The 19,692-nt window shown below is 44.5% G+C and overlaps 3 protein-coding genes across 3 annotated transcripts in view; 1 reads left to right on the top strand and 2 right to left on the bottom strand.

Moving 5' to 3' along the window:
- Positions 1-1,058: 1,058 nt before the first annotated feature.
- Positions 1,059-10,819, bottom strand: p2rx7 (purinergic receptor P2X, ligand-gated ion channel, 7). Its single transcript, XM_062544084.1, has 13 exons — positions 10,700-10,819; positions 9,515-9,662; positions 9,367-9,438; positions 8,940-9,012; positions 8,371-8,467; positions 6,681-6,761; positions 6,455-6,596; positions 4,934-5,070; positions 4,750-4,840; positions 4,590-4,655; positions 3,799-3,900; positions 3,363-3,470; positions 1,059-3,271 (listed from the first exon to the last, which is right to left on the bottom strand). Exons 1-13 carry the CDS (start codon positions 10,816-10,818, stop codon positions 2,747-2,749), a joined length of 1,761 nt encoding a protein of 586 aa, XP_062400068.1. The 5' UTR covers position 10,819; the 3' UTR covers positions 1,059-2,746.
- Positions 10,820-13,617: 2,798 nt separating this feature from the next.
- LOC134089730 (taste receptor type 2 member 40) lies at positions 13,618-14,595 on the top strand. Its single transcript, XM_062544174.1, has one exon. It carries the CDS (start codon positions 13,618-13,620, stop codon positions 14,593-14,595), a length of 978 nt encoding a protein of 325 aa, XP_062400158.1.
- Positions 14,596-15,461: 866 nt separating this feature from the next.
- gstt1a (glutathione S-transferase theta 1a) overlaps positions 15,462-19,692 on the bottom strand; it is a 4,525-nt gene continuing 294 nt past the window's right edge. The window contains exons 2-5 of the mRNA XM_062544083.1: positions 18,646-18,733; positions 17,835-17,985; positions 17,338-17,514; positions 15,462-16,050 (exon numbers count right to left, since the gene is read on the bottom strand). Coding sequence (XP_062400067.1) covers positions 15,850-16,050; positions 17,338-17,514; positions 17,835-17,985; positions 18,646-18,733 — 617 coding nt within the window. The 3' untranslated portion in view covers positions 15,462-15,849. The remainder of the gene's footprint in view (positions 16,051-17,337; positions 17,515-17,834; positions 17,986-18,645; positions 18,734-19,692) is intronic.

The raw sequence follows: 19,692 nt of genomic DNA, 5'->3' as shown, positions 1-19,692 counted from the left end.
AGGCCTAGTCATTTTTAACAAACACAATGCAAAATGTTCTACCATAACAAGGTTCTAATCAAGGTTAGGGGTTATGTATTTGACTAGGCCTATAACTATCTAGATTCCTAATGGCTCTTCATATAGTCTACAATATTTTTAAGTGTATCTAATGGAAATAATAAGAATAAAATAGGCATTTCTGTCCTAACTACATTGTCAGCAGTTTAAATAGCCTACGTAATGTTGACTCTGATGCCTTTATGCAAGCGAAATACCTTACAAGTATAATCAGCTTACATTAGCCTACTCAATGCCACAGCTACCAACACGCGCAACATGCACTGTGCGTTGGGCATTAAGGGGCGTCGGGGCACCAACATAGCCAATAAATATAAGTAGCTTTTCTTCAAACAGCTTTTCATTCTTCCGAACATTTACAATGTCAAAATGCAGCAACAGCATGTTACACACTACGATTCTCAATCTCCTCCACTCATGCAGCAGTTCTAATTTGAACGTCATGCTAATTGGGATCTTGAGCGCGCACGAGAGAGGTCCCGGACCCAGCTGAACTGATAATCTATATCTCCTTTTTGATAAGACACTTTTCAAAGTAAATTATGAAGGCAACAAAGACAACGATTTCGGAGTTATCCGGTTATCTACTGGTCATCTTCCCCTAGATTTTTGCCCTAACCCTAGGTTTTACGCATCGGCGTTCCCTGTATTTTGTTGTCCACCGTGGAATGGTTGACTGGAAGAGCTCATTCACTGTTTGCAAGTCATGTGGTTTGGAGGCAAAATTCGCTTTTGCAGATAAAATGTGTAATTTTCATCATGAGTAGGCAACTTTGATCGGCCTGTGTGTTAGCTGTTTTGAACATGTGGAATTTGAGTTACAGCAAAGCATTTTAAAAATAATAATTTCGGTGAGAACTCCCCAACAGGTAAAAACAAACCCATCTACCAAAAGGAAACCTTGGGTCCTTGTAGTAGGCCTACTGTCATCTTTGTTTGACTTATCAGAAAGATGACAGTCAGCTATCTCCTTTCAACAAAACACAGTCAGGTTAAAGTGAGGTTATAGCCTCGAAGCTTCAGGTTTTAATGAAAATAGAATAAAATGAAAAACATCATAAAACATAAGTATTCCAAATATACAATATAATAAAATAGATGAAAAAGGACTATTTGACTGAATCAACATGAATGAACTGATGCAGTAATCTAACACATAGCCTACAAGGCAGCATGACGATTGGCATTCACAACGTAAGAAAGCAATTATCAAAAAAATACTGTATAGTCCTGTATAGACTCTCAGACAATGCACAGGTAGAATTCTAATGGAAAACCAAGCACACATTGCTGCTCACCATAGCCACAGACACTATTAAATCCAATGCAAAGTCAATGGAGGAGTGTCGCTTGAATCCTACAGAATTCAACACACAACCCCTATAATGCAACGCCTTTGTTAGTTGATGAGGGATGGCAGGTATTGAAAGATATTTATTTATTTAAGAATGCTTTACTACATGTTGTCACTTAGATATGATTCAAAGTCAACAAATATCCAATATGCGGCGGAGTTACACTTTCTTATAGATTTTTAGTCTTAAATTGAACTTCATCCAATCCAATGGTAGGGTCCATACCAAAGATCATAGAGAGCTCCGCTCTGGAACCTTTGGTCCATACTGGGTTCAAGACATGTATTCGCTGATCCTCATTACACTAGCAGACCATTTCAGAAACGTGTTGCCATAAAGTAAGGCCACTATATTATTAGTGCTCTGCACAAGGCCATATAAGTTAACTGTAAACATATGCCTCTAATGTTGGGTAAGATATGGACAAACATTCATTCCCATTCATTCATTCAGAAAAGTGTCTCATCCAAACAGCACAGCAGTTTCACCTCCACTAAAGGCTGTGGTGTAATTTTGTAGAGGCTGCCTTGTTGTACGATTACGACTGGCACAAGCTGTATCACCCAAACGCTGTGTATGGAACTGAATCAGCATCATGCAAAGCCTACAGCAAAGACTGTCACTACCGGTTAAGTGGGTGAACGGTGGACCGACTGGCATGGAGTGCCAAGTCAAGTTTATGAGCCCTATTTGAATGATTTGGTGCCTGATAACTCTTCCACCATGTTGCAGGGATTCTCTGAAAGGTCCCGCTATGGGGGGCACTATGAACGTTTATAACTTTTGGTGTTGAATGCAACTGAGCCATCTTTCATTTGTTGTAAACGTGAAAACGAATAAATATATTCTTTAAAAAATAGCAGTTGCCACCTAGTTTAATACATCCTTGTTGGTAATCAAATAAGCTATAGTTTGCTGAAGCATGAAACAGGACTTCTCTAAAAAATTTTATCAGTCGGACTAATTCCATGGAAACACTAACATTCAAATTTCAACATTCAAAACTTTCTCCTGAATCTCCAACTCAAAGTGGTAAGTTAACGCGTGGAGGCGTATGATCATGCACACACACAAACACACACACACACACACACACACACACACACACACACACACACACACACACACACACACACACACACACACACACAGTGAACACAGTTTACAGTTTTTAGTGGTCATTTCAAAGTCTGAGATTTGCATTATGAAAGAGGAAACCACTGTGTTTCCTTATTGAACAAAAAGGCAAAAAAGGTGAAAAGACACGTTTCTGTTCTATGCCTGCAAGTGAGGTTAGTGCAACCCGAGCACTATCTTGTGCCCCTCTAGTGCTAACCCTCGGCTGGTTTGAGGGGACGGCTGAGCTTGAGGCCCTCGTAGCGGCCGTCCGGGCTGGGGTACTCCGCTCTGACCCTGGCCACGCAGCAGCGGGGCATGACTGGCACGGCGTCCTCTGGCAGAGCTCCTCCAAAGCGCCAGCTGATGAACTGGGCATAGGCCCCTCGGCGCAGGTGGGCCTCCTCGTGCAGCTCCGCCAGGGGGCTCTGGTAGAGCAGCAGGGTCTCCAGGGTGGAGCGCCGGAGCACCATGGCGCGGAAGAGCGGCGAGGAGGTCAGGCAGCGCCCGCGCTCCCGTCGGCAGCACAGCTGCTCCTCCAGCTGGCACGACGCCGGGCAGCAGCCGCACTGGCACCACGGGGGGCGGCTGCCCTGGGGTACCTCCACCAGCGGAGTGCCCACGCTCTGCCCTCTGTCCGCCTCGGCTTTGACCTCCGCCAGCCCATTCTGGGCAGCCAGGTCCGGTCTAGCTGCGGGCTGCAGCGCGCTGACCAGGGCTCTGAAGCACGTGGAGTCATCCTGCGAGTGACGACAACCGCAGCGCGTCAGGAAAAATATTACAGTCGTATCCTCTCACACCCCACCATCATAAAGTTTAGTGCGTGCTGACCTTCCGCGGGTGAAATGAGATGGCTTTCACTGCCTGTAAACTCTTCTTTTTGGACCTCTTCACCAGCCGTACTTTGTCCTCGTCCACAAACGAGATGCAGAGCAAACACTGTGGGAAGACATGGCGCCATTGTTCAGCAGCCAGAGTACATTTTACAACCCACTACTAGACAGCAGTCATGCAAATGTGTGAGTGTGGTTGTGAGTGAGAAAGAGTACGTCTGTGTGTGAGTGAGTGTGTACGCCTGTGTGTATTGGGTGTGTATGTATGTGTGTCTGTGTGTGTAAGTGTGTGCGCCTGTGAGTATGGTATGTGTGCGTGTACATGTATGTTTGTGCATGCGTTACGTGTGTGTGTGTGTGTGTATGTGTGTGTGTGTGTGTGTGTGTGCACATCTGTGTGTTGGGAACGTGTGTGCATTTGTAATATCTTTCACCTCCTGTTGATCCTGAACCGACTCAAACTTCCTCTCTGAGTATTTTCTGGCCTCTCTGGAGTAGCAGCTGGTACCAATGAGCCAGTCTAGGAACACAGTAGTCTGGAACATACACATCAGTAACAGCCAGTCAAATACATACGGAACACACACACCACCAATAACAACCGGTCAATTACATACAACATAAACACACTTAATCACATACATGCAACACAAACACACACACCCTAGACTCACACACTTGTGTTGCGTTACTGAATGCTGGTGTGTTTTCCCCGATGGTCGGGGCTGTGTGCTATGGTATATGCCTTGAAGTGTCCTTGCATTGCGGTCTGTTGTTGCAGTGGAAATTGAAGATTTCTCCGCTTGTTGAAGGCGGCAGGCGGAGCAAAGCAAGGCATCGGAACCTCAATTCACTTCGGTAACAGATGATGTACTGTAAGCCCATGTAAAGTGAACGAGATGTGTCTGTGGTACTGCAAGTGTGTGTGGGCACCCTATACTGTAGGTTACATACATGTGGCACAAACACACCCAGCCACTACAAATGGCACAAACACTCGCAGTAACCATTCACTTACATACAGTATGGCAAAGCACAACCGGTAACAACCAGTTGCATACTTGCAGCAATACACCCAGTTACAAGCAGATGGCACAAACACAGACGGCAACATACAAACGATATGAACACATCCAGTCACATACACTCGGCACAATAACATAGGCATGACAAAATCCAACCCATCAGTGAGCAGTTATACTGAATAATAGTCAAATCTACTTACCAGTGCATAGTATGATAGAGTTGATCCAATATAGATGATAAGCTGTATTATACTGAACTTCCCAGCCTATCAAAAGCACAGCGCTAGATCACTCATTGGTTGCCATGGCTATTGATTCAGTTATGATGGAAGAACAGCAAATATTTTTGACACATCTCACCTTGCCAAACACCATGACATCGAAGCGGATCCCAAAGGCTTTATACAAAGTCCGGTACTCAATGCCATTCTCTATGTAGTACCTCGCAAACCTGGTAAAATTGTTTCAGCTTCAGTTATTTTTGTTCTAATTAAATAGAGATGTATAACACTCACAACTTCCCATTATGTTTTGAAGCACCTGCCTGAAGTTTAGGCCTGGGTACAGGGTTCGATTGCTCTCCTTCTCATCCAGTCGTCGGAAAGAGTAGCTGGGCAAACACCGGTGGGAGAATCGGTTCAGGTCGCAGTCCCAGTTGATCTGGATCCCAATCACACCCCCCTGAGAACACAGAGCCCCATGGTTACATGGTCAGCAGCCTGGCCCTGGACACAGTGCCGAGCCCCTAGCAGGCCAGTCCAACCACACTACGGTACATGCAAATCCAAATTCAGCAGAAGTATTTGCACTGTATTGATAAATACCTCTTTATCATTATGAGCAACACTGCAGTGCAGCTTGGTCATAGCGATTGTCTCTCACTCTCCACCTCAAGCTGTGTGTGGTGCATGGTGGTGTGTGGTGCAGCCATTATTTGCGTTCTGGCACCTAATGGCTACCAGGTGGGTGCTACACATTGTGGCATGACACTGTATGATTGTATGGCACTGTGCTGAGACATGACACTCGGTATGATTGTATGGCACTGTCCTGTAGCGTGACACTCGTAATCATTGTATTGTATGTCACTGTCCTGTAGCACGAGACTCGATATGATTGTATGGAACTGTGTGGCATGACACTCGGTATAATGATAATAATAATACATTTTATTTATATTGCACTTTACTTCAAACCAATGATCTCAAAGTGCTACAATGCACTTGGCCCATGGCCTCTAAGTAGCACATGAGCTGAGCATGAGTACAACTCTCTGGTGAAGCACTGTAGCACCATCTAGTGAATAACATCACTGGAAAACATCTAGCACTTCACTATCCAGTGTCTTGAGACATAAAGGTTCAAACCGAATAAAGAGCAACATTACAGTTTTTCACAAAACACATTTTTTCAAATCTCAAATTGCATTCACAAAACCAGCCATTGCAAAACTGAACAATCGCTTCAAAATATTTGTACCTGTGCTGAAACCCAAACACTGTCTTCAGATCATCTCACAAAAATACTGAACTCCTGTCTTTTTAACAATTACAAACACATTTTTTGAAACCTTCCACCCTTTTCTCAAAACTATGAACACCCCCCCCCCCATTCTCAGGATTTACAGTAAATATGAAATCTCTTTTCTTTATTTTGTTTTGTTTTAGATACAAAATGCATACTGTATTGTGAACAATAAACATTTCTCCTGGAGCTACAGTTTAAGAGCTGCCCTGAACGCTGTTTTCCTTTTTTTGATGTAGTGTAGTGTCTAATGACTGCTCAATGGTGTTTTCATTTTGACGATAGTGAGGTGATCTGAAGACAATGTTTCGTTTCGTGCACAGGTGAAACTGTTTTGAGGAAACTGTTCTGCTTTGCAGAGGTTTTGTAGTTGTAGTTCTGGATGTAGGAATGTAGTTTGAGATTTGGGATTTTTTTCAGAGAAGGATGGAAGGTTTCATAAATGTGTTTTAGCAGGTGGCAGATTTCAAAATGTGTTTTAGCAATTGTGAAATACTGTAATGAATACAGCAAAAAAACAGAGAAAAACGTATACTGGTACCTCGATTGCAATCTCAGTGAATTTCTCCTTTGCCTCAGCCACTATGTCCCCCAAGCGGAAGATGGGGCAGTACGGGTGGCTTCGTCGGTTGAAGATGCACTTTTTCAGGTAAGTGTCTGTCATGTCCGGTAGGATATTCCTCCTGGTGAAGGAGTTGTTGAAGAAGGTTATGAGTAACAGCACTTCAGGCTAAAAGCTGCATTTAGGTGGGTGTGTCCCCAGTTACCTTATGTAGTTATAGGCTGGAAACCGGATGTTGTTCTTGATCAGAACTGTGAAGTTTTCAGCTGATGCCAGCAGAGCAGGCCTGCGGAAGTAGGAAATGCCTCTTCATCACTGACACCCAACACAACACAAAGTCCTAAAACACCACTAACCAACACAACACAAGTCCCATAACACCACCAATCAACCCAGCCTGTACCCCCATAACACCACCAATCAACCCAGCCTGTACTCCCATAACATAACACCAACCAACCCAGCCTGTACCCCCATAACACCACCAACCAACCTAGACTGTAGTCCCATAACATAAAACCAACCAATCCAGCCTGTGGTCCCATAACATAAAACAAACTCAGCATGTGGTCCCATAATAACATAGCAGTTACACCAGAGAGGGTTAAAGCGGTCAGTAATGAAGGATCTTTGGTTACACTCATCCTGAAATCTCATTCCACTGCATGCCCATCTGACCCAAGCACTGGCCTGTCAATCCCTGTGGTAAAAACAGGTTGCAATTACAGGAGGTCAGGCAGGATGCCATAGCCAAGCAGAAGCGCAGTTTCATATCAGGCAAAAGAGGAACTGTCCTTTTAAAAGTTCCTCAAACCTGCTGAGATCATTTCACAATGCCAATCTTGTTTCATTACAAAACAGAATGTCAAATCAGACCAGACCTCACTCACTGTTAGGATCAGGCGAGTTTCTAAAGCGATCATCAGATTCTTAACAACTGTGGTGCTATGGTGTTGTGATGCTGAGAGGTAGAGAATTCAGTTGGGAAGTCTGACATTACATGTCATTTCCGGGCCCAACAAAACTTTTGTCACAACCTGTAAACCTTGAGCCATCATCTCCATTTTAGTGAGGGTGAAAATAATTAGTGTAGTTGTGCAGCCAGATCATATAGTCAAAGGTAACGTCCAGGCCTCTTCAAAAACAGGGTTTTATTACGTTGAGGCAGCAAGTGACTTGTCAAATGACTTATTAGGCTACTCTAAATAGTGCACACGGTGCACAGCTCAGCCACTGCCCCTCTCCGAAGCAGGGCAGGGGTTAAGGTGTGACCCCTGAGAAGAAGACCTCACATTCAGGTTGTTACTCAGTGTAGATATTTGTAATGCAATGACAGGCCCATCTTTCAGTCACAACTTGGGAGTGAGGAAATGACTACAGAATGTTCTCTGTTGGAAAACCTATTCCCTTCAAGTACAGAGGTGTGTTTACTCATGTTCCGTTTGTTAAAAGATAGGTCCACTGGCGGAAACATGCCATTACAGAATCAGGCCACTTTGTAAAGATAGGATGAGCAGTCGTCAATAAAAATATATGAGGCTGACAGGTGTGGTTAGACCTAGATTAGAGGTTAGAGATTCCATGATTTCCCTGTATAGGAATTTGACTAAATACATCTTTCAACACTCTTGGATAGCCTCTGTGTGTGTCTTATGTGAAACAGCATGCTGTTGCAAGAGCCTAAATCTATGTGCAGCATGTGAGGGGTTAGTCTACTCTTAACAAACACAGATGAATAATTATCTGACAACAAGATATAGCACTTTTTGGTTTACTTCTGCTATGTCTTAGGTTATCTAAAGAAAGTCACTCTAAAGTAACTCCCTGTGTTTTGACCACGCTGAGAGGAATGGCAGCTGTGGAGCCGCAGTGTGTGTTGACAGCCTAAACGGCACCTTGTGGGCTGCTTCCTGTTCTCAATGGGGCACCACGCTGCCACCTCACAGGTCTTCCTGGTGATGTCAAATTTTACACATACACCTGTCTGAACACCTGTGTGGAAAAGACAAACAGCACAGACAAATCAAGCTGCCCAAAAGCACAGATAACACAAAGAGAGTGTGTGTGTGTGTGTGTGTGTGTTGGTCCATTTAGTTGCGGCAAAAAAAATAATTGAGTGTGTGTGCAGGTTTGCGTTGGTCCATTTAGTTGCAGCTGAGACACTGAGTGTGTGTGTGCGTGCGTGTGTGTGTGTGTGTGTGTGTGTGTGTGTGTGTGTGTGTTTAGGTTTGTGTTGGTCCATTAAGTTACAGCTGCGACACATTAAGAGTGTGTGTGAATGTGTGTGTGTGTGTGTGTGTGTGTGTGTGTGTGTATGTGTGTGTGTGTGCGTGTGCGTGTGTGTGTGCCTGTGGGTGTGCATGTGCCTGTGGGTGTGCATGTGTATGTGGGTGCAGGTGTATATTGGTCTAGCCTGGATGTCACTGTGGAGCTGCCTCTCACTGCAGGACTGGCGAGTCCATACCGTGGCTGTGCTGGTCCCAGTAGCCCTTCTCACAGTCTTTATCTGAGCGGCACGGCCTCCCAGCCTGAGGCGTCTGAGGGGTCACAAGCACAAACAACTTGGGTTAATGACCACTGAGCTGGGTTAGTGTTAGCTTAAACTACGTGGGTAAATTACCACTGAGCTGGGTTAGTGTTAGCTTGAACTACGTGGGTAAATTACCACTGAGCTGGGTTAGTGTTAGCTTAAACTACATAGGGAAATGACCACTGAGCTGGGTTAGTGTTAGCTTAAACTACGTAGGGAAATGACCACTGAGCTGGGTTAGTGTTAGCTTAAAGTACATGGATAAATGACCACTGAACTGGGTTAGAGTTAGAGCTTAAACTGTGTAGGGAAATGACCACCGGACAGGCCTACCCCTGCCTTAGAGTTAGGGTTAGCTTACCTCTGGGCATTTGCCTTGCTTCTGTTGCTTTGTGGCAATGAAATTGGTGACCACAAAGAAAGAGTTCTTCCCCTAGAATCGATGGCTTTCATTAGAACTTGTGTGTGATTGTGATTCAAAAGAGAATGAGGGGAGGACGCAGGCTTACCTGGGAAGGGCCACTATGGTCCACTACGTCCCACACTACCTCACCAACGCCAGACATGTTGGTCAGCCCCACCCCTTTGACCTTTGTGGTGACCGAGCTGATGACCAAGTCATACGCCTGATATTCCTTATTCCAAAGCAGCATGATGCTACAATATGAATGGACACTAGTAAACAGCATGATGCTACAATGGACACAACAACATGATACAGTATGAATGAACACTACCCTGGAAATCCAGAGTTCTCGCGAGAGCACAATTTTTTTCCAGGCTTTCCAGGATTTTCCAGGCTAAATGGACACTATGCAACATGATGCAACAATATGAATGGACACTAGTAAACAACATGATGCAATATGAATGGACACTAGTAAACAACATGATGCTACAATATGAATGGACATTAGTAAACAACATAACACTGCAATATGAATGGCCACTAGTAAACAACATGATGCTGGACACTTGTAAACAACATGATGCTACAATGAATGGACTTAAACAGCCTGATGCTGCTAATGGACACTAGTAAACAGCATGATGCAATATGAATGGACACTATACAATATGATGCTACAATGGGCACAAATAACTATCTGAGAGTAACGGGCAGCCAGCAGAGTAGGGACATCACATGTCCACCAGTGCTACTAGGTTGGGGCTCGATGGGGGCGGACTGTCTCGATAATGTCCCTAACTGCACAGGCTGCATAACAGGAGAGGAGTGGGTGTGAGTTCCAACACACACACACACACACACACACACACACACACACACAAAGGGAGGGAGGGAGAGGGAGAGAGAGAGAGAGAGAGAGCGCGCATCTGCCAAGGCAATGTTTCACTCCCAACAGTCTTAAAAAGCCGTTCAAATGTTGCGAACTTTTTTGTTATTGTTCTACGTTGTTTTTCATTTTTAAAATAACAGTTTTGGATAGAGTTAGGCTATATCTCCATAACTTGGCGACAGACAGCGGCGGCAACACTGCAGTGCGATTCTTCGCGAGGTGGGTTTAGTGACAGTGCAGTTGATGTGACAGTTATGTTGGCTACGGTAAAGTGTAAACTGGTTATTCCCATATGAATTGCATGTTAGGAATTTACATTATTCATTCTCTGCAGTCCAGTAGACTAATGCGTGGGCGTTAGTCAAGATCGCAGACACAAATAATTCACAGACTTACCAAATAAACATCAAAATAATTCCGTTCGACATCCATTTCATCGAACCGAGTTTAACACTTTTTATTTTAACGAGTTTACTTGTGTCATATTCGCAAAAATTGAGTAGACTGCAAGGCATGTTTGGGCGGAGGAAGAAGCTCTGTCTCTCTCAAGACTGTAGACTACTCTTCTACGAGCAAGTCACATGGTCCGGTCATTTGCCCAGTAGTGGTGATCTTCTAGCCTCCTCACTGTTGGTCCACCAATTGACGATGTCTAGAAATGCTCACTCACTCTCTGGACCGGAAATCAAGGGATCATTTAAAATGTCCATCTCCACTAGTTTGAAATTCGTTTTCTCAATGGAAAATACAATAGGCCAATCTATGGAAAAAATCCACCGCAGAACACTCCTAATCTCCTGTTTCTACCACAAACCCGTTGTGCAGCCTCTAGGGCAGGTTAATGAAATGACCTGTCAAATGTTACAACAACAACAGTCTGATAAATGAGACCATGGCATGAATGAGCCACAGATCCACTATTCAGAAAATGTCTGAATACATTCAGTTCTGCATTAGGCTCTCACAACAATAATTGACAATGACAATAAAATAAAATAATCTTTAAAATTGCTTAAATTCGCTTAATATTTTACCTACATGACAGTTTTTATTGTCTTTCACCCATAGGCTACGATTATGCAAATGGTTAAAGTGTTAGGCCACTATTGTTTTGCTTTTCCAAAAGAAGACAATCTTGTAGCCTACATGTATTTCTGTTGGAAATAGTGTACAGTAGCTACTTACAAATACGAAAAATATGGGCTAGTTATTATTCTGTTTTATTTCAGTCTTAGGCCGCCTTCAGATTGGTTTTAACAATGTAATCTGGCTAGAGGAAGCTGTTGATGGCGCCGTCATCCCCACCCAGGTCACCGACTGGTACCCAGGCCTCTGGCTCTGGTTCACTAGTGTTGCTGCCCCACTGAGTCTGAGGCCCAATCCACTGCCATGTGCCCAAGTGTTAGGGGGACCTCGGGATCAGCTGATTACCTATGCTAGGGGAGCTCCAGACCTAGTGAAAGGGTTACCCTAATACTGGTTACCGAGATCTCGGGATCAGCTGCAAGCCAAGTGTTGGGGGAGCTGCAGTCCTCTGGTTACCCTCACTCTAGCTTTGGGCTCAATCTCCATTATGTCACTAGTTTAGCATCCGTCCGATTCCAGACACACACATGACTCCAAACTTTGAATGGGAAAGTATGTGTAATGGATACATATCCATTATCTTGCCTTCAGAATCAAGGTCATGCACAGAAGGCCTGAGGATTTGAATAGTGAAATGTATGTTTAAACGGAAGCCATGAAGGGAAAACCATGAATTTGCATTTTCAAAGTGTGTGCTCTTATTAGCTGTGGTGAAAGCAAATTCAGTTCAGACTTCTTGTTCAACAATCTGAGACTTAGTTGATACTACAAGTGAAGAGTATGATTCCATATCAGTTTTTAAAAACATTAAAAACATCAACCAAATCGCAGTTGTGTTGTTTTGATTGAGTAAAGATAAATCAAATAACAATACCCCAAAATGTTTCTACTGAAATTACTGTGAAAACAAGTTGTAAAAAAGATTTTTATGACAATTCATCAAAATTGTGAATATAGCATTTTGGAACCAAAATCTTCATGTATTGTTGCTTTGTCATATAAACATCAACCATATTCATGCTTAATTATTGATATATTCTGATATAAAATTGTGGACACCAGAATGGCACACTTAAGAAATGTGATCTACAGGAGACAAAAATGACAAATATCAAGATTGACTATTGTCTAATAAAATAAATATATTAACTGTGAATATGGTCTATATTGTCTGACATCTAATCAGGGTATTTACATTATCATATATTGGGGTCACTTTAGGCAGGTCATCTCAAAATGCTCCTAAACACACCTTGCTACATCCAAGAGTAGAGTCTGAGCCATTCAACAGCCTGCAACAGCACTCTCTGTTAAAACGAAGGAAAAAGAATGCTAAGCTCAGGAAATGTTAAGTGTCACCTGACGCCCGTATCTGTTCTGTATCAGGTAAATATAGCCAGTGAGATTAAATATGCCTAATTATAGTCCATTAAAAATAAAACAATCTGTATTTCATTTGTATTAATAGCATTTGCTTGCACATGTTGGAAATATACTGCTAATTGTTTTCAAATACAATTGGGACAAGGATGATCATAATTGTGTCTTCCTGTAAGCCGGGGATATGAAGTAAAAACAATCTTCATCCATTTATTTTTTATTTTTCATCCACACCGAAACACTGACTCTTCAGAAGTGTCTGTTGTTGATGATGTATGAAACTTTTGTCTTGAGACTTTTTTCTGAAACAACCAAAATACAAGCTTCGGTGTGTTGCTTAGACGTCGTCATTGTCTTGCTATCTTGCTGTATTCCAGTTAGACACGACTGACCGACAGAGCACAAACATATTTACACACTTCAAGTTTCTGCTGTAGCTGAGACGAAAATGAGGTCCATGGATTCCAGGGCGTCTAGCAGCGTGAATGACAGGCAGCATGGGTATACCCAGGCTAGGCAGATGCTGCAGATATGACAGGTGTATTTGCCATCATGACTAATTTGTGTTTTCAGATTCTCCTGTGGCAACTTGATGCCCTCATATCCATGACAGTCTTCTCTAAGATCGGGGTTTTGGCAGACAGACAGTGATTTAAATACATGCAGAGCAGCAACCTGCCTGCTTTAAATACATATATAATAGCAAGCCGACTACTTTAAATATATGGAGAACGGCCTCCAGACTTGATGTAAATAGATGGTAAACAGTCAGGAGTCTTTATAAGATGCCAGGCGTCCTGTCGTCTGTCACTCCTGTCAGTGTGAGGTTGGCCTGAGCCGGCGGTAGGATGACGGACGTCCCCGAGTTGGCCGCGATGTCCGTGCCGCTGTGGGCCGGCGTGCTGCTGAACGTCTACAACCTGCTGCTGACGCTGGCGCAGCTGTGGCGCCGCCGGACGGCCGCGGTGGTCAACGCCGTGGTCTGCTCCATCTCGCTGGGCAACGTGCTGCTGAGCCTCTCCTGCTTCCTGCTCATCGTGCTGATCTCCGCCGACGCCACCGTCACCCGGGACGGCCGGGTCCACCCGCTCTTCAGCGCGGGCCTCTTCCTCTGGCTGGCCAGCTGCTGCGTGAGCTTCTGGTCCATCGCCTGGCTGAACGTCTTCTACTGCGTGAAGGTGGTCAGCTTCTCCATGGAGTGTTTCGGGGCGCTGAAGAGAAACGTCGACGCTCTCGTCGGCGTCGATCTCTTTCTCACCTTCGTCGCCTCGTGCCTCTTGCTCAGCCCCTTTCTGACCCTGCGCCTCGTCTTCTACCCGCTGAACGGTGCCCACGGCACCAATGCCAGCGGCGCGCAGAACGCCAGCTTCTCCGCGGCCATGCTCTTTGCCCCGTGGATCGACACGAACCTCTACACCGCCGCCTTCGTGTGCCTGCTGTGCCCGTTTCCCCTCATGGTGATGCTGCCCACGTCTCTGCGCCTGGTGGTGCACCTGTGCCGGCACACGCTCGCCCTCCGCAAGAACCAGACCCAGGTGCAGAGCTCGGCCTCCTACCTGCAGGTGTGCAAGCTCACCGTGTCCCTGGTGGGCGTCTACGTCACCACGCTCTTCATTGTCTCCTTCTTCTTCATCTCCCACCTCCAGGGGAACCTCATCTCCTACAGCGTCATCATGGTGGGCTGCACCTTCTACTGCGTGTGCAGCGCGGGGCTGCTGACCGCCTCCAACAGGCATCTGAAGGACAGACTGCGCTGTGGGCCCTGTTGGAAGGACCCCTCAGAACCAGCCAGCAAAGGCCAGAGCAAGGAAACCGCTTTGACATGATGTATGGATGTAGCGTAATGTATGGGTTTCACAGTAACAGCACAGAGCTATTTTATTATTAGGCATTGTGATAAGTGTATGATTAGTCTTTATTACGTCATTAAATTACTGTACATTACATCAGCTGTCAGTGTGGTTGCTGTGTCCATTTATCAGAATGATGATCAGAATATCTTTCAATCTTGTCAATACCAATAAAGGTTTGGTAACACTTTACTTAAAGGTATCTAGGTAAGAGTGACATGACACATGAGCCCAAACCCTAACCTCTAACCCTAACCCTTACCCTAACCTCTAACCCTAACCCTAACCCAAACTTGTCATGACAAAAACTTGAATGACAGAAGTTTTATGTCATAAATGTTTGTGACACGTTCATGACAGTGTCATGTCGCTCTTATGTAGATAGATACCTTCAAGTAAAGTGTAACTAAAGGTTCTTATGTAGTGGTGTGGTGTATTGTGATGTAGTATCCATTAGAAACTACTATTAGTCATCGCGGATGTGGATCTGGGTTCAAGGCTCTAGAGTGGTACAATATCTCTGGCCCTTAATAGATGTTGGTTGGAGATCTAGTGCTAACTGTTGAGTGTTGGAAGTGTTATTTGAACAGCAGAAGCAGTGGTCCTTCACACATCACCGCTGCAAGTCTGCTATGTAGAAGTGTCCTTGTTGAGGTCTGCTATGTGGCCTTTTTTAGGTCTACTATGTAGAAGTATCCTTGTTGAGGTCTGCTATGTGGCCTTGTTGAGTCATTTTGGGTGTAAACATGAGTAAATGTCTTTATCTCTCTCAAATCCATATTTTACATTCACAGGTGTTTATATCACGTAATGGTGTCTGAAGAAACATACGGTAGTGTGAAGAGTTTCTCACTTTGACATTTATTTTCAACTCAGAGAGCATCAGTCAAACACAGCTTACCTGTAAATACACCTGCTGTGTACAATTTACAGATGTACAAAAATAACTCTCTACAACCAAACAATAAAATGGCAAAGATTGTGTTGTAAATTGTGAAATACTATTTAAATGGTTTGTCCTCACAATAGTTTTCCCATTAATTATGCTTGTGAACAATAGCATACATATACGTACATATAAGTATTGTATGTCATTTGGTTATCTTATGAATCTACTTTTACAACTTAACAGTAAAAAAAACAGAATACCAGAATTGGCAACAGAAAAAATGACTGGAAATACTAGCATTTCTGTAACACACAACAGTGCCAGAGACATGGGCCTCTTGGTCAGTTTAAGATCTTCTTCCACCTGGACTTGAGGAGCTCCAGCATGCCGCTGTCTTTCAGGACCTGGGGCAGGGTGTGGGCGTTCATGAGGGTGTGATGGGCCTCGTCGAACAGAGACTCCCCGAGCTCCTTCTTCACCCTGTCTCTCCACTCAGACAGCAGGGGGCGCCCCTCAAACACGTCAAAGCCTGTGCCAACCGGCTGCTCACACACACACACACACACACACACACACACACACACACACACACACACACACACATACACACATACATAAAAGAACACATTGACCAGAAAAGAACAAACTATTTCACACACAAACATACAGTGGCAGTGTTTGCCTTGGCTGTTGCTGTGTTTGTGTGTGTGTGTGTGTGTGTGTGTGTGTGTGTGTGTGTGTTCTAATTACAGTAATAAGCAGATGTGTGTAATCCACTTTGGAGGTGGGGGATTTTCAAGCCCCACAGACCCCATCAACCAAGCAAAATTACCTCATGTTATTTAATTTATTTATTTATTATTATTTTTGTTTGTTTGTTTTGGTATTTTGGTTTCACGTGGCATTTCCCATCTCGGTCCACTGGATCTGATGCTATTTTAATTCATATGTCAGTCTGCATATGACTCCTATGTTTGAGTGTGGCTATTTTGTTTTGATTCTATGATCTTCCTTGTCAAAAAGAAATTATTATAAAAAAAAGAATAATAATTTCCTCTTGTTCCTCACGTCCCACCTGACATGTCTCTGTTTTACTCTGAGGAAGACGCAGTGCGTCGAAACGTCAGTCGACTGTGCACCACAATAAAATAAGCTATTTGGGTGCTCTGGTCATCTCTGTTTAGTCTCTTTGAAGTAGCCCAGCCAGCTTCTCTGATCCTGTGGTCCTGGACTGTGAGCACCGAAAAGGCTTGAGTGCAAGTGACACCCTTCCTACACTGCATTGATGCCTTTGCTTTTGACATAGTCAAGCTATCAGAGAAGGAATTTTCAGCATCTATTTTGCACCATTTTCTATCATGCAAATGTTTTTTGGGGGTCGCCAAACAAATAAACAAAAAAGTTTGCGAACCATTAGTCTGACCAGCCAGACCCACATCAAGATGTAGGGTCTGGACACTCACCGTAGACAGGGCTCAATCGGAGGGGTGGGATAAACAGTTGTCTTTCAAATTCCCTCTCCACGCAATAGGATAACACTAAACAAATCATCTTCTTGTTTTCAAGTAGCAGGATGCGTAACAGTCGCAACTTCTGGTCGCATGTCAGTCACCATTATGTTAAGCGCGCCCACCGACTCTATACACGATGTGATTGGTCCAGTGATTCTGCCCAGCTCCCAAGCTCTACGGAGAGTTGCTAGACTGACCCTGGTTTATTATTTAGACTAGATTTGCTGCCGCTATAGGGGCGTCTAGATTTCTAGGCTAGCGAACCGTTGCTCTGGGGTACCTTTGCTTATAGACGAAACCATGACTCGGAGCACTTGCCTGCATCAGTTCCACGATAGCAACCAGGTCAGCCAGGGAAATCTCCTGCCCTGTGATGAAGGGCCTCTTCTGGAGGAACTTGTCTTCAAATATGGTCAGCGAGCTGGTCAGGTCCTCCACCACTGAGTCCATCTTCTCCTGGTCCACAGGGGCTCCTGTGAGGAGGGGCACCATCGCCTGCAGTGTGTGTGTGTGTGTGTGTGTGTGTGTGTGTGTGTGTGTGTGTGTGTGTGTGTGTGTGTGTGTGTGTGTGTGTGTGTGTGTGTGTGTGTGTGTGTGTGTGTGTGTGTGTGTGTGTGTGTGTGTGTGTGTGTGTGTGGGAGAGAGAGAGAGAGATGGACAACCTGAGCATCAGAAACTAGGTGAGAGGAGAATGAGGGTGACTGAGTATTGACTAAACCAGACAAGTAAGAAGAGTTAGAGCAGAGAAAAATAGTGAATATGTGCTGATGAGTAAATGTACCGTGATATTGCCGGATGTGTGTGAACATTCTTACCCTGAACCAGAAGATCTTTGAGCCGCTCTCCCGTATGGCCTTGTGCTGCCAGGACAGGTACTCGTTCACCCGAGCTCTCTTCTGCGGCTCCGCGGGGTACCAGTGGTCAGCAGTGCTGAACTTGTCCGCCAGATACATCAGGATGGCTATGCTAGAAGTAGAGGGACACCCCAACTGAAGGAAACAGCTATCACAAATCTGTTGTGAAATGCAGGTGTAATGTTTACCTGTGTTGTGTTTCAACAGGGAGGCTCAGCTCAGCCCTGCACCATCTATGCTTTTATATGCTATTACTGTTTGGTTTTTGTTTATGTAAAGCACATTGAATGACCTCTGTGTATGAAATGCGCTATATAAATAAACTTGACTTGACTTGACTTGACTTGCACCAGCCATATACTGTAGGCTCAAACCTGCAACACTTTGGTTTGGGATGTTAACCCCTCACCAATATTCAACAATGCTCAAAAGTGCTCAGTTTATCTTCTGATAAATATCTAAATGTTACCAGTGACCTATTAACATACCTCTCAGTGGGGATGAAGTCCCATCTGATATATATCTAAACATTAGCCTTGACCTTGCATTAACATACCTCTCAGTGGGGAGGAAGTCTCCATCTGATAAATATCTAAACGTTACCAGTGACCTTGCTTGCATTAACATACCTCTCAGTGGGGATGAAGTCTCCATCTGATAAATACTGTATCTAAACATTACCAGTGACCTAGCGTTAACATACCTCTCAGTGGGGATGAAGTCTCCATCTGATAAATATCTAAACATTACCAGTGACCTAGTGTTAACATACCTCTCAGTGAGGATGAAGTCTCCATCCTTCAGCACAGGAACCTTGCGCACCATGCTGATCTGGCCAAACTCTTCTCCATACTGCTGACCTGTGCAGGAGTGGAGGAGGCAACACCTTTACGTCTCCATTGCTGCTAATCTCCAGACACCCAACAGTCATAGAAATATAGACACCCCTAAGCTGCCGGGGTAGTCTAGCAACTCTCCGTTTGACCTGGGAGCTGGGCTCAGGCAGAAACCACTGACCCAATCACATCATGCAGAGTCGGTGGGCGGGCTTAACATAATGATGACTGACATGCGACCAGAAGTTGCGACCGTTATGCATCCTGCTATTTGAAAACAAGAAGATAATTCGTTTAGCCTGGCAAGCGCCTAACCACTTCTCAATGAGACGTGGTCTGGCAACCAGACCTTCATTTTCTTGTATTTGAACGAATGCCCAGATTAGTTTATTGGGCGCCACGAATGTCTATCAAATGCGTCTGTGCATAGCTCATCATCGTCTTGCTTCCCCTCCCTGTTCTGTGATTGGTTCCCTATCTGAGGCAAAAATTAGGGCGGTAGTTTCCAGGCTGCCTTAGCAGCATGAATCAAACCGTGCACAAGGCAGCATGGGAATACCCAGGCTAACAGAGTCGTGTAATCAGTAGTAATTAGCACAGACCCCCCTGCGTCCCCCCCCCCCTCGCTTTTTCTTGCTTCCCTCCTGTTCCTACAGCTTTATGTCACGTAGGTGACACCTCTCTTCCCTGTTTCCTGCTGGCTGCTTGTATTATACTGTTTTGAAGGAGATCTTTGCCAGATGAACAGGTTTAAATGCTCATGTCAGACCATGTGTACCTCACAGTATAGCTGGAGAGTTAATGAGTTGCCAAATTAACAGCTGTCTCTCTGCCTCTCTGTTCTCTATGGGCAACTGAACTCTGGGGAAAGTCCACATTGCACAAAAGAGGTTTCTCACGACTGAATCACTTTCTGCTTATTATGGATGATACCGCATGCATAACCAAACTTTAGCTATGAAAACAACTTCTACTCTCACAGT

Source organism: Sardina pilchardus, chromosome 8 (genome assembly GCF_963854185.1).
Source record: "Sardina pilchardus chromosome 8, fSarPil1.1, whole genome shotgun sequence".
Lineage (NCBI taxonomy): Eukaryota > Metazoa > Chordata > Actinopteri > Clupeiformes > Clupeidae > Sardina > Sardina pilchardus.
The sequence above is the reverse complement of the archived record's forward strand: the minus strand, read 5'-3'. Positions and strand labels throughout refer to the sequence as shown.

Coding starts and splice junctions, on each gene's coding strand:
- p2rx7 (XM_062544084.1), bottom strand. CDS start 10,818: ATGCCTTGCAGTCTACTCAATTTTTGCGAATATGACACAAGTAAACTC. Junction 9,439..9,514: donor ACCATAGTGGCCCTTCCCAG/GTAAGCCTGCGT, acceptor CATCGATTCTAG/GGGAAGAACTCTTTCTTTGT. Junction 4,656..4,749: donor ATGTCATGGTGTTTGGCAAG/GTGAGATGTGTC, acceptor TGCTTTTGATAG/GCTGGGAAGTTCAGTATAAT.
- LOC134089730 (XM_062544174.1), top strand. CDS start 13,618: ATGACGGACGTCCCCGAGTTGGCCGCGATGTCCGTGCCGCTGTGGGCC.